Source organism: Schistocerca cancellata, chromosome 2, assembly GCF_023864275.1.
Source record: "Schistocerca cancellata isolate TAMUIC-IGC-003103 chromosome 2, iqSchCanc2.1, whole genome shotgun sequence".
NCBI lineage: Eukaryota > Metazoa > Arthropoda > Insecta > Orthoptera > Acrididae > Schistocerca > Schistocerca cancellata.
Window position 1 is genome coordinate 894,037,678 of NC_064627.1, and position 12,664 is coordinate 894,050,341.

General features: G+C 45.2%; 1 protein-coding gene across 1 annotated transcript; it reads left to right on the top strand.

The window, feature by feature from the left end:
- Nucleotides 1–843: 843 nt before the first annotated feature.
- On the top strand, nt 844–12,243 carry LOC126159609 (uncharacterized). The gene is made up of 3 exons (XM_049916562.1): nt 844–951; nt 1,033–1,320; nt 11,911–12,243. The coding sequence occupies exons 1-3, from the start codon at nt 844–846 to the stop codon at nt 12,241–12,243; spliced, it is 729 nt and encodes a 242-aa protein (XP_049772519.1).
- The last annotated feature ends 421 nt before the right edge of the window (nt 12,244–12,664 follow it).

Here is a 12,664-nt window from a genome sequence, read left to right on the forward strand (position 1 = left end):
GGAAATGTCCAAAAGAACAGACACTACACACGTATAAATATAAATGTTTGTGTGTTCAAAATATTAAACCTCCGTAAGTTCTTCTTAGATTGAAATTTTGACACAACGTTATATTCGAATAGGCGTGATTTTTACATCCCTATTTTTCAATCTGTGTAATATATAAATAAATATGTAATATATATTCGTAAAGTGGAAACGTTATTGCCAAAAATTTTCAAAATTTTTTGACCGATTTACTTTCAACTTTTACACAGTACTCTAATGAACATTTTATCGGACATAGAGATGTAAACGTTGTTAGCAAACAGTAATGTATTTATGGCCTATCGGCTTATGATTTAAATACTACTGTAGAATCTGAATATGCAATAACAATAAATAAGACTCATTGTCAGAGAGACAGAGAGAGAGAGAGAGAGAGAGAGAAAGGGGGGGGGGATAATATGGTCAGAGGGGTGGGAGAAATGGAGTTAGAAATCGGAAAGGAGAAGATGGACACAGAGATGGGGGTGGGACGAGGTGATGGACAGAGTCGGGGGCAGGAGGAGGAGATGGAGAAAGAGAGAGGAGGACGACTTGGGTAGAGACAGGGAAAGCAGGAAATTAGGACGTATATTCAATTCCCTCACATATTAGAATCGTGTGCTCTCTCTGTTCTTTCTTTTCCTTTAAGCAGACTGCGCCCTAGCAACGACTGGCCAGGAGCAGCGAGTTGATTAATAAATATATCGTTTGATATATTTGTGTGTTACTTTTTACGCAACTGTGTAAATTCATCAATTAACATCGGCGTTAAAGACATCGGTGTTTGGAGATCGATTATTACTGATGTCTCCAAGCATGTCACTGACCAGGTCGCACGATGTTTCAGTGTCCGAAGCGGCTGCGGCGTCGCGAGAGCTGGGTCCGATCAGCGTGTCGGTGCCGGGAGGCGGCGGCGGTGGCGGAGTCGGCGTGGGCGGCAAGGGCAGCCCCAGGGCGGCGGCCAGCCCCACGGTGGGACTGCTGGCCGTGGCGCCGGGCACGCAGCCGCCCCTGCCGCCCCCGCAGCAGCTGCCCGCGCCGCCTCCACGCAGGCCGTCGCACCAGCCGCCGCCTCAGCCGCCCCCCGCAAGGACGCCGCCCACCGAAGACGCGCCGCGGCCTCCGCCTCCACCGCCGCCCCCGACATCGTCTTCGTCGTCGGCTTCTGCCTGTGGTTCTCCGCCGTCGCCCGCCCCCGCGCCTGCGCCAGCGCACCAGCCGCAGCCTCCACCCCCACCCCCGCCTCCGGTCACGCTGCCGCCCCATCCGCTGCTGCATCCCCATCACCCGCAGGTACGTCACTTACTTCTGGAAGAACGGGGATCCCCTCCTGATTCACTGCCTGACAATACGTGGCTTAACTGTAAAATGTAAACCTCCACAGCCGGAAATGTCACACTTATTAAAATATTTAGGGTTAATATGTGGTGATGAAACACAAAGTTACGTCCCCATGTGCGGGGTACATCTTCGAGGGGGACTGTAGCTCGTAAGAAGGTGCGACACATGTTCTACTTCGCTACTAGACTAACTGGAGTATCATTCAGTTCCCATGTCCTCCTGTGCAGAGACGTGACGTCGCTTGTAGGAAGACTGTCGTACGCTACTGCTATATTACCCCATGGTTGGACGCAGAGGCCATAGACATTTATGGAGCCCCAATAATTTTAATCGCAATGAGGAGGGTGTGAAACTGAACAGCATGTCGATTTTGGTGTTCTAGGCACCATCCAACATGGATAGCAGTAGCGGATGACTGCAATCGACAGTGGCCAGTTGCTCTCGAATTTTCAAAACATGTGACGTCACACCTCTGCATGGTTCAAATGGCTCTGGGCACTATGGGACTCAACTGCTTAGGCCATTAGCCCGCTAGAGCTTAGAACTAGTTAAACCTAACCAACCTAAGGACATCACACACATCCATGCCCGAGGCAGGATTCGAACCTGCGACCGTAGTGGTCTCACGGTTCCGGACTGCTCTGCATGGGAACATGCGAAAACTGAATTTCACTTCAGTCAGTGGCGTGCCATGATCTCATAGGATCTTCGGAAAAGGTACAACTGCCTTGAAGGAGGCCTCCGCAGATGGGAAAGAAACCTTGCCTGTTTATGAAACGTTATGCCACGAAAATCACCTCGTCGTTATTCTCGAAATTCCCAACACGCAATAGTTTCTTCATACGAGGAAGAGGCGATGGTCCTATGTCAGGAGAACAGGGAAATACCAAGGAGAGCAAGAACGGAGGATGGAGGTGGGAGAGACAAAATTTGAGCTTCCAAATCAGTTAGTACAAACAACAAAGTACCTTAGGGTATACTCATCAGTGGAAATCAGTTAGGATACATGACTTCAGCACAAATGTTGTAAATAACAGTTCACAAGAACTGACCTGGGATGAAATTGCAAACACTAATAAAATTTAGTGTACACCTTGATAAATTCATATCACTATTTGAAAACAGCTGTCAGCAGAAACAGATCAGAAAGGACATTAAACAGGCATTTAAAAAAAATAAAAAAAAGATTAAAAAAACATGGATTACTAAAGGTATTCATGTATCAGTGAAAGGAAAAGCGAAATGTATCTGTTGGCAAGAGATACTACAAGAACTACTCAGAATTACTAAGAAAGATTGTTAAAAATCAAGAGACATGCACATAATGTAAGAAACCAGTACTTCCGTACTTCCTACAACATACCTAAGTCTATGCAGTATGCAGTGAAAAGACACACAGGGTGACCAGCCACAGAACAGGATACACACTTCTGAACTGAAGGGCTATAAATGATGAGTCATAGATAGCAATTTTTTTAATAATCACTACTTAGATATAGTAGAAAACATAGGGGCAGCAGTTCCAGAGGAAAATCATAGCAGTCTGCGGAAAATCTAACTCTCATAAAATTCAGTCATATGAATGTGTCGGCGGCTCCTCATTCTGAAATGAAAAAAAAAAAAAATCTTTACATTCTCTCGAAAATAAGAACTCACCTGGTTTTGGTGGCGTACTAAAGATTTATTCCCATACGATAAGCCCTCCTTTATCTTCAAAATGTAATGTATCACTGTTTCGAGGCACTTTTCCAAGGAGACTGAAATATGTTAAAACCCTCTGTAAGAAAGGTTATAACAGAAATGTCAACAACTACCGACCTGTTTCACTGCTGACATAATTTTCCAGACTCTTTGAGTGGGTGATGCACTCTAGAAGAGTATCTCACCTTAGTAACAGTAATATTGTCAGAAAATCAGTTTCGGTTTCGGAAAATATGCTCCACAGAGAATCCATTTATAAACTCCTGGAAATTGAAATAAGAACACCGTGAATTCATTGTCCCAGGAAGGGGAAACTTTATTGACACATTCCTGGGGTCAGATACATCACATGATCACACTGACAGAACCACAGGCACATAGACACAGGCAACAGAGCATGCACAATGTCGGCACTAGTACAGTGTATATCCACCTTTCGCAGCAATGCAGGCTGCTATTCTCCCATGGAGACGATCGTAGAGATGCTGGATGTAGTCCTGTGGAACGGCTTGCCATGCCATTTCCACCTGGCGCCTCAGTTCCAGCGTTCGTGCTGGACGTGCAGACCGCGTGAGACGACGCTTCATCCAGTCCCAAACATGCTTAATGGGGGACAGATCCGGAGATCTTGCTGGCCAGGGTAGTTGACTTACACCTTCTAGAGCACGTTGGGTGGCACGGGATACATGCGGACGTGCATTGTCCTGTTGGAACAGCAAGTTCCCTTGCCGGTCTAGGAATGGTAGAACGATGGGTACGATGACGGTTTGGATGTACCGTGCACTATTCAGTGTCCCCTCGACGATCACCAGTGGTGTACGGCCAGTGTAGGAGATCGCTCCCCACACCATGATGCCGGGTGTTGGCCCTGTGTGCATCGGTCGTATGCAGTCCTGATTGTGGCGCTCACCTGCACGGCGCCAAACACGCATACGACCATCATTGGCACCAAGGCAGAAGCGACTCTCATCGCTGAAGACGACACGTCTCCATTCGTCCCCCCATTCACGCCTGTCGCGACACCACTGGAGGCGGGCTGCACGATTTTGGGCCGTGAGCGGAAGACGGCCTAACGGTGTGCGGGACCGTAGCCCAGCTTCATGGAGACGGCTGCGAATGGTCCTCGCCGATACCCCAGGAGCAACAGTGTCCCTAATTTGCTGGGAAGTGGCGGTGCGGTCCCCTACGGCACTGCGTAGGATCCTACGGTCTTGGCGTGCATCCGTGCGTCTCTGCGGTCCGGTCCCAGGTCGACGGGCACGTGCACCTTCCGCCGACCACTGGCGACAACATCGATGTACTGTGGAGACCTCACGCCCCACGTGTTGAGCAATTCGGCGGTACGTCCACCCGGCCTCCCGCATGCCCACTATACACCCTCGCTCAAAGTCCGTCAACTGCACATACGGTTCACGTCCACGCTGTCGCGGCATGCTACCAGTGTTAAAGACTGCGATGGAGCTCCGTATGCCACGGCAAACTGGCTGACACTGACGGCGGCGGTGCACAAATGCTGCGCAGCTAGCGCCATTCGACGGCCAACACCGCGGTTCCTGGTGTGTCCGCTGTGCCGTGCGTGTGATCATTGCTTGTACAGCCCTCTCGCAGTGTCCGGAGCAAGTATGGTGGGTCTGACACACCGGTGTCAATGTGTTCTTTTTTCCATTTCCAGGAGTGTATTTTCACTCATCAAACATTACAAGCATTAAACAATAAAATAGCACTGGTTGATTTTTCTGCGACCTATGTAAAACATTTGACCGTTTTCTCCAAGATAAATTGATGTTTTGCGGGATTGATGGTATAGCCAACCAGTGGATACGTCGTATCTGATCAAAAGAATGAAGATAGGTATACTTGGTAATTCAGCCAATATAATCCGGGGACGTAATTCTGACTGGGGAGAAATTATGTATGGTGTTCCCTAAGATTCAATCTTAGGTACACTATTGTTCCTCACATATTTAAATGATCTTTGGTCTAACATACATCAAGCAGAACGAGACGATGCTAATACTGTAATCAATCAAAGCATACTACAGAAACAGAAGAAACTTGACTAGTTTCCTGCGAATTGTCTCTCTTCAATTATAAAAGACACAATGTATTCACTTCAGCACGTCTAGGGATACTACACCAATGATAAATGTAACACATGGTGAGGAAATAATAAACATAGTGGAAATTTCAAAATTTTTCGGTGTCCACATCGGTGAAAATTTAAACTTGAAAAAATACATTTTGGCACTCCTGATACAACTTAGTCCCAGCAACATTTGCGCTTAGAATCATTGTAAATCTTGGGGAGCATAAGTAAGTTGTCGTGTTTTGCACATTTTTATATTTTCATTCGTTAATGTCTTACGGAATAATTTTTGGGGTGACTCATCTTTAAGAACGAAAGTCTTCATTTCTGAAAAACGTATTGTATGGATAATATATGGTGCTAACGCACGATCACCCTGTAGATGTATGTTTAAGGAGTTGGGCATTCTGACTACAGCTCCAAGGCAAATTTATTCCCTTATGAAGTTTGTTGTAAATAATGCACTGCATTTTGAAAGGAACTACGTTGTACGTAATTACAATAGCAGAAGGAAAACTATCATGTTGTTGTCTTTAGCAGCAGAAGGGGTGCACAATGTCGCAACAATAATTTTTGATCACTTACCCAGAGACATAAAATGTGTGACAGACTGCAAAGTAAAATTTGGAAATAAACTGAAAAACATTCCCCTTGACAACTTCTTCCATTCCGGAGACGAATTTCTACTATTGTAAAGTTAAAAAGATGGTGGATAGAAACTGCTATCTCACATCTGTGTATTAAAAAAATTAAATTAAAATAAAAACTGGAGAAACACCTAATAAATGTTCAGCATGTAACCATACTTACAATTTAGACTGAGATGTGTATATAAAGTGACTCGTTTCACATGATTACAGTTTATCGTGCAACGACCCATCCAACATGAAACTAAGTTTGTGTTACTGAGTCCCATGCATAATGAGCCGCTGTGATACGGTGGACCAGAAACGCTCTCTTGATTAGCTTCCCATGATTCTCCGTCTTTGCAGTATCCTGTAACCTCGCCCAGAGTTTCGGAATTATATTCTTTATTGTGCCACTCGTGAAATACGCTCAGCCTTGCTTTACCCGGTAATGGTTGGTCTTTTTCGGCAGTGGTGAGTCCGTACGTTTCTTTGCTCTTTTATCTCGAGATCATACTGATACATCCAGAATTCGTTCGTAGAGATTGGGTGGCTGAAGAAGCTGACTGGAATGCCCTGACGCAAATGCAACGTATCTACTGTGGCATCGGTTCAGTGAATTATTTGAATTGGATTGAGCAGTCAAGCAACCCTGGCCATCGTCATTCATACTTGATTGATCACACGAAGTGTCTATGCCGTCTGACCATAGTGTCATATGATGGCTCATAGTTGCCTTAAGCTTTCACCGACTCAGCTTGAATTGTTGCAGGATTTATCCCCTTCAGTTTCAGGACTCTCCACAGTATTATTAGATTGCACCAATTTATTTTGGCGTACTACGGTAATTTGGTGTAGGAATGTAATGTATGCCAAGACTTCAAACAAACGAAAAATTATGGAATTTTAATTTTTCGAAATCTTAAACATGGCTGCGAAACAACAACTATGTAATTCAGAAAAGATTGACAAATAAGCCAGCCAGTTGCAAATAAAGATTTATTATCTCTTGACGATGATTTTGATATTTGTAAAAATATCTTCTTCAGAAGCATTGGCCCTAAATATGTATACACCAGTTACAAAATAATTTTTCTTCTGCTAACCTAATGAAATAATAATAGGAAAATATTTGTGAAATAAATGTACTCCCATATTACATCACATGACGCAATTGTGACGCCTGTTGCATCATGTGATGTAATGTGTGAGTACGTTTACTTCACAAATATTTTTCTATTAATATTTTATTATGTTTATGTTTATATAAAAATATTTTGTAACTGGTGATACATTTTTAGGAACAATACTTCTGAAGAAGAAGTTTTTACAAATACCGAAACCTTACTCAAGGGATAATAAACCTTTACTTGAAACTGATTGGCTGATTTTTCAGTCTATTCTTATTTAATTTCTCGAGTTGCTAATGAAAACGTTATCGCTATTCGTAGTAAATTTCTAAGCAACGGTTGTGTCAAAATCGTGGATACGGGAAATGGATCACCAAACATGCTGTAGTGGGATGGAATCTAAGTTATGAGGGTTATGAAAATGAGATGGAGATGTGCGGGATGCTTACCCAGGTTAATGTATAGAACATGAACCATAGACGTTCTGTCATGGTTTCTGCCATTCTAGAAAAGACAGATATCATGGAAAATGGGTAGATGACATTACAACAGTTGCAGGAGGAGTTTTAATGAGTGTAGTTGTAAGTGTCCCAGGGAAGAGACTGTGTGGATAAAACAACTTACAATCTGAAGTACAAATGCTACACGCAATGCAGTGTAACCCAACACAGGTACGCAGGTATGAGAACAAGATTACTTTATGACCTTGTGCGTAGATCTTACGTATATGTTTCCTCTCGGTGCTTATTTTCTTGCTGCTCCAAACACCAACTAAAATTTGAATCTTTAATTGTTCTCTAATTAGCTACAGACTGGGGAAGAATGCGCACAATGAAGGTCACAGTATCCGGTAAAGATGCAAGTATATCGGTAAAACTTGGGAATGTGGGCTGTACTATTCACAGCTAGCTTGATTGCACAGTGGATGTAAATTATAATTAGTACTTAACCCGCGTGGTCTAGTTGTAGTACACTGAAACCTACTGTCGTGCTGGTCAGTTTTGTACTCATTATACTGTTTTTTTTTTTTTTTCAGTAGATCCTGTAATTCTTGTTCGCTCTCTCCGAGGATAGTAATGCCATCAGCAAATCTTATCATTGATATCTGTCACCTTGAATCTTAATCCCACTCATGTACCTTTTTTTAAATTACCGTCGACGTCTGGTATATAGACTGAACAATAAGGGGCGGAAGACTACATCCATGTCTTCATCATTTTTAATCCGTGCCCTTCGTTCTTGATCTTCTAGTCTCATTCTTACCTCTTGGTTCTTATATATTACCTGCATTTTCCTACATTTAATTACTATTTTTCTTCGAATTTGGAACATTTTGCACCGTTTGACACTGTCGAGCGCTCTTTCTGGATCGACGAATCCTATGAACGTGTCTTGATTTTTCTTCATTCTTGCTTCCAGTATCAACGCAGTGTTAGAACTGCCTCTCTGGTGGCTATCTGAACTGATCATCGTCTATCAGCTCCTCTATTTTGTTTTCCATTCTTCTGTATGTTATTCTTGCCAGGAACTTCGGATGCGTCAGGTGTTTATCTGCTTGTGAAATAGTGCTATACCTTCTGCCTTATTTGATCCAGATCTTCCAGAATTCTCTTAAATTCTGATTCTGGATCCCCTTTATCTTATGCGTCTCCACTTTCTTCTTCCACTAGTCATCAGGTAAGTTCAACCTATTCTTTCCATCTAACCGCTCTACGCTCTGAGTTTAACAGTGTAATTCCCACTGCACTCTTAATGTTACCGTTCTTGTTTTTAATATCATCGAAAGCTGTTTTAACTTATCTGTTTGCAGAGTCAGTCCTGCTGACAATCATTTCTCTTTAGATTTCTTCACATCTTTTCTGCAGTCATTTCATCTTGATCGTCCTGCTCGTCCTGTTTGTTTCATTCCTAAGGAATTTGTGTTCCTGTATTCCTGTCTTTCACTAAACATATTTGTACTTCTTTCTTCGATCAGGTGAAGTATCTCTTCTGTTACCCAGTGTGTCGTCGCTGTTAACTTCCTTGCACGTATGTTTGTCTGTACAACATCTGTGGTAGCCCTTTTTAGTGACGCCCACTATTCTTCAACTGAACTACCTACTCTGGTATTCCCTGTCACAGTGACCACATTCTTAGCGAAATTAAAACGCTTTTCATCATTGTTCTGTACTTCAGTATGCCACTTCTTTCTACACTTATTCTTCCGCATGTTTCTCTTAAACTACAGTCCCCTCTTCATCGTATATCTAATTTCGGAAGCTCTGAGGTAATCCACCTGGAATCTGCCCGTGTTTCAGGATACTTTCCAGGTACATCTCCTCTTCTTGTTATTTGTGACAAGGGTATTAGCTATTACAATGAGAAACTTATTGCGGAACTGCATTAGTCTTTCTCCTTTTTCATTCCTAATGTCAAGCCCGTGTTCTACCCTAGCCCTTTCTTCTGTTCCTTACCCTTCAATCGCGCTCCAGTCCCCCATGACTATTAGACTTTCATCTCTCTTTACGTACTGAATTACCCATTCAATGCTTTCACACACTTTGCCTCTCTCTTCATCTTCTGCCTGCGGCGTTGGTATGTAAACCTGAGCTAACGCTCTCGGTATTGGTTTGCTGTCGAATCTAATGTGAACAACACTGTCACTGCACTGCTCACAGTAGTACACTCTATGCACTATTTCCCTATTCATAACGAATCCTACTCCCGTTATACCACTTTCTGCTGCTGTTCATGTTACCCTGTGCTCGTCCGACCAGAAGTCCTTGTCCTCTCTCCATTTCACTTCACTTCACTTTGGAACTATGTGATCTAGACTTAACGTTACTTGATGCCTCTCGGTGCCAGCAGACTTGCAACTGCCATCTCACTGTGTGAAACATATGTTAGATGTGTGAGAGTGGGTGGATAGATGGGTTGCTTACTAGATGTGTGGTACATATAGAATCCCCTTAATGACATCGAAAGCAGCGCGGAGTGGCCGAGCGGTATGAGGCGCCATGTCACGGACTGCGCGGCCCCTCCCGCCGGAGGTTCGAGTGCTCCTTCGGACATGGGTGTGTGTGATTTTCTTAGCATTAGTTATTTTAAGTAGTGTGTAAGCCTAGGGACCGATGACCTCAGCAGTTTGGTCCCTCAGGAATTCACACAAATCTGAACATTTGACATCGAAAAACAAAAACGTCAACATTTACTTGAGGACACTGGATATGCCTCCCTTAGTTGTATATTACACAATGCTAACACATATCTGTATGTGATTCAATATAAGTTTATGAGATTAATTACCCAAATAGTTTATGCCACTGCATTTTATGGGGTCAAATAGGCTTCCCTCCATACTTCACATTGATCTTGCCAAAAGCTGAGAGGCGAATACATAGGAGTACATGTATCTTTTCTACCCACACAACACAATTTATTCCAGTATTTGCAAGGAATGTTTCCTGAAAGTTTGGGCACAACTTACCGTTCTACACTACTGGCCATTAAAATTGCTACACCAAGAAGAAATGCAGATGATAAACGGGTATTCATTGGACAAATATATTATACTAGAATTGACAAGTGATTACATTTTTACGCAATTTGGGTGCATAGATCATGAGAAATCAGTACCCAGAACAACCACCTCTGGCCGTAATAACGGCCTTGATATGCCTGGGCATTGAGTCAAACAGAGCTTGGATGGCGTATACAGGTACAGCTGCCCATGCAGCTTCAACACGATACCACAGTTCATCAAGAGTAGTGACTGGCGTTTTCTGACGAGCCAGTTGCTCGGCCACCACTGACCAGACGTTTTCAATTGGTGAGAGATCTGGAGATTGTGCTGGCCAGGGCAGCAGTGAAACATTTTCTGTATCCATAAAGGCCCGTACAGGATCTGCAACATACGGTCGTGCATTATCCAGCTGAAATGTAGGGTTTCGCAGGGATCGAATGAAGGGTAGAGCCACGAGTTGTAACACATCTGAAATGTAAAGTCCACTTTTCAAAGTGCCGTCAGTGCGAACAAGAGGTGACCGAGACGTGTAACCAATGGCACCCCATACCATCAAGCCCGGTGATACGCCAGTATGGCGATGACTAATGCACGCTTCCAATATGCGTTTACCGCGATGTCGCCAAACACGGATGCGACCTTCATGATGCTGTAAACAGAACCTGGATTCATCCGAAAAAATGATGTTTTGCCATTCGTGCTTCCAGGTTCGTCGTTGAGTACACCATCGCAGGCGTTCCTGTCCGTGATGCAGCTTCGAGCGTAACCGCAGCCATGGTCTCCGAGCTCATAGTCCATGCTGCTGCAAACGTCGTCGAACCGTTGGTGCAGAACGTTGTTGTCTTGCAAACGTCCACATCTGTTGACTCAGGGATCGAGACGTGACTGCACGATCCTTTACAGCCATGCGGATAAGATGCCTGTCATCTCGACTGCTAGTGATACGAGACCGTTGGGATCCAGCACGGCGTTCCGTATTACCCTCCTGAACCCACCGATTCCATACGCTGCTAACGGTCATTGGATCTCGACCAACGCGAGCAGCTATGTCGCGATACGATAAACCGCATTCGCGATAGGCTACAATCCGGCCTTTATCAAAGTCGGAAACGTGATGGTACGCATTTCTGCTCCTTACACGAGGCATCACAACAACGTTTCACCAGGCAACGCCGGTCTGTGTATGAGAAATCGGTTGGAAACTGTCCTCATGTCAGCACGTTGTAGGTGTCGCCACCGGCGCCAACCTTGTGTGAATGCTCTGGAAAGCTAGTCATTTGCACATCACAGCATCTTCTTCCTGTCGGTTAAATTTCGTGATTGTAGTACGTCATCTTCATAGCGTCGCAGTTTTAATGGCCAGTAGTGTATGTTGCATGCGGAAGCTGTTTTATGAACTGCTTCAGTGTTTTATTGTGTGTGTGCGCGTGCGTGTGTGTGTGTGTGTGTGTGTGTGTGTGTGTGTCAGAGCTTAGTGGAGACGGTGTGACGTTGCAGGCCTGGGCGGCGGCGGCGTTGTTCCTGCACGCGCCGCTGCTGCCGCCGTCGTCGCAGCACTGGCTGTACCAGCAGCTGTACGCGCCGCGCGCTCTGCTGCCCCTGGACGCCGCCAGGCGGCAGCTGCGGCACCACCACCAGCACGGCCCGCAGCAGCACTCGCACCAGCCGGCGGCCTCCGACGACGGCGACAAGGCGGCCGCCGTCGCCGGCGCCAAGACGCCTTCCGCGGGCTCCTCGTCAGCGTCCGCCGGCGCCGTCTCGCCGGCCGCCGCCAGCACCGTCACCGCCAAGAGCTCCGGCAGGCACTCCGACGTCTGGAGGCCCTACTGAGCAGTCACTGCAGAGCCAGCTCTCCACTGCCACCCGTCTCGCGTTACGCACGAACACTGGCGACTTCCCGCAAGTGCACGAGTACTATAGCGGACGTCACTTCCGAGTCCTCTCTACAGACACTTTCGTGTGCGGTCCACTGAAACTGTTATTTCCGCCCTGTTATCGCTAATGTTGTCTTGACATGGAATGAAGACATGTGTGTGGTTGCGTGTATTAAGCAGCACTGAAACCCATCAGTTGTGAACTTCCGTGTCCGATGACTACGTCAACCGCAGGCAACTCAAAATAAATAGATGCAGGGTTGCAAACTGCACTTATTTCGGCTTTCAGACGCAGCTCTGGTCAAAGGAGCAAGCCGAGGTCATTCCATGCTATGCCAGTCAGGAATAACAAGTGGCTAAGTGAATTGTTGCATCTC

What these genes read in the sequence shown, in the direction of transcription:
- LOC126159609 (XM_049916562.1), top strand. Translation starts at nt 844, where the DNA reads ATGTCACTGACCAGGTCGCACGATGTTTCAGTGTCCGAAGCGGCTGCG. An exon ending in GAGGCGGCGGCGGTGGCGGA is followed by an intron (nt 952 to 1,032) that starts GTCGGCGTGGGC and finishes CCGGGCACGCAG; the next exon opens with CCGCCCCTGCCGCCCCCGCA. An exon ending in TGCATCCCCATCACCCGCAG is followed by an intron (nt 1,321 to 11,910) that starts GTACGTCACTTA and finishes GTGACGTTGCAG; the next exon opens with GCCTGGGCGGCGGCGGCGTT.